Source organism: Cynoglossus semilaevis, chromosome 9 (genome assembly GCF_000523025.1).
Source record: "Cynoglossus semilaevis isolate Cse_v1.0 chromosome 9, Cse_v1.0, whole genome shotgun sequence".
Classification (NCBI taxonomy): Eukaryota; Metazoa; Chordata; class Actinopteri; order Pleuronectiformes; family Cynoglossidae; genus Cynoglossus; species Cynoglossus semilaevis.
The window spans coordinates 4,746,016-4,747,726 of record NC_024315.1 but is presented as its reverse complement, the minus strand read 5'-3'; the positions used below and the strand labels follow the sequence as shown (position 1 = coordinate 4,747,726).

General features: G+C 49.9%; 1 protein-coding gene across 1 annotated transcript in view; it reads left to right on the top strand.

Moving 5' to 3' along the window:
* trip10b (thyroid hormone receptor interactor 10b) overlaps nt 1–1,711 on the top strand; it is a 12,442-nt gene that overhangs the window by 2,814 nt on the left and 7,917 nt on the right. Inside the window, exons 2-4 of the mRNA XM_025058207.1 lie at nt 1,127–1,242; nt 1,398–1,451; nt 1,569–1,711. The exon at nt 1,569–1,711 is cut by the window's right edge and continues 1 nt beyond it. Of these exons, the coding sequence (XP_024913975.1) occupies nt 1,127–1,242; nt 1,398–1,451; nt 1,569–1,711 (313 nt within the window). The remainder of the gene's footprint in view (nt 1–1,126; nt 1,243–1,397; nt 1,452–1,568) is intronic.

Sequence of the window (1,711 nt, the reverse complement as noted above, 5' to 3'; positions counted from 1 at the left end):
GAGGGAGGGTGAGGAGAAATGACACGGTTGTTAAACTGTGACCACCGATGCTGCCCGTTCTGTTGATCCGAGGTCACAGAACAGCCACAGACCAGCCTGAAGCTGCTCCACCACAGTGAGGGGGGGGGGGTAGTACGGCTGGCTGCAGGGTTTACTGAGCCCCCTGGGAAAATCAGTCACAGGGTGGAGGGAGGTCCTGCTCTGAGCTAATGATGATCTCAGTCCTGTGTTCAGCTGTAAGGTACCACTGAGGTAGAACACTGAGGTGGAACACTGAGGTAGAACACTGAGGTGGAACACTGAGGTAGAACACTGAGGTGGAACACTGAGGTAGAACACTGACCTCCACCTGACCTCCACCTGGGTACAGCATATCCATTTCTTTCCTACCTTCCTGTTGTTTGATTAGCTGGGTCACATGACCCAAACTGCTGCTCTGACACTGTAACAGACCCAGCTGTAACAGACCAGGCTGTAACAAACACAGCTGTAACAGACACAGCTGTTACAGACACAGCTGTAACAGACACAGCTGTTACAGACACAGCTGTAACAGACCCGGCTGTAACAGACACAGCTGTAACAGACACAGCTGTAACAGACCCAGCTGTAACAGGCCAGGCTGTAACAAACACAGCTGTAACAGACACAGCTGTAACAGACACAGCTGTAACAGACACAGCTGTAAACACTGAGGTGGAACACTGACCTCCACCTGGGTACAGTATATCCATTTCTTTCCTACCTTCCTGTTGTTTGATTAGCTGGGTCACATGACCCAAACTGCTGCTCTGACACTGTAACAGACCAGGCTGTAACAAACACAGCTGTAACAGACACAGCTGTAACAGACCCAGCTGTAACAGACACAGCTGTAACAGACCCAGCTGTAACAGACCCGGATGTTAATGTGCCGACTCGACCGCCAAAATAAAATAACAGGAAATGAAATTGAAACCAAAAAGCAGTCTGTAATGTTTTTATTTCTGCAGATAAGAAACTTCTCCATTTTAGGTCATTGGTGTGGAAGTGAATCTGTGTGTGTGTGTGTTTTAACTGTTTTAACTGATGATAATGAGTGTGTGACAGACTGGTGTTTTCTTCTGTCACTGCGTTTCTGTTCCAGGACCAGTATGATGTCATCGACAAACACACCCAGTCAGGCCTGGACTTGGTGGAGCGCTACATCAAGTTTGTGAAGGAGCGGACGGAGATAGAGCAGAGCTACGCCAAGCAGCTCAGGTGAGACCAGGTGGTTCCAGAACCACAGGACCAGGTCCAGGTCCAGAACAGTCCGCTGTTGATGATGATGATGATGATGATGATGGTCAACAGTGTGGTGAAAACACCAAAACATTTGAACCTGATTATGATCCACGTGTGTTCCTGTGTCACAGGAGTCTGTCAAAGAAGTACGCCAAAAGAGGGAGCAGAGAGGAGCAGGACTGCAGGTGAGACCTGGGTACTGCAGTCAAGACCAGAACCTGGGCTCACTGCACGTCCGTGGACTTGATACTTACAGTGCTTTCCTCCTCCTCCTCCTCCTCCTCCTCCTCCTCCTGCAGCAGGTTCAGTAACCACAGCTCCTTCCAGGAGATCCTGAATGAACTGAATGATTACGCCGGACAGCGGGAGCTCATCGCCGAGAACATGATGACCAGCATCTGTGTGGAGCTCACCAAGTACCTGCAGGAGCTGAAACAGGAACGGA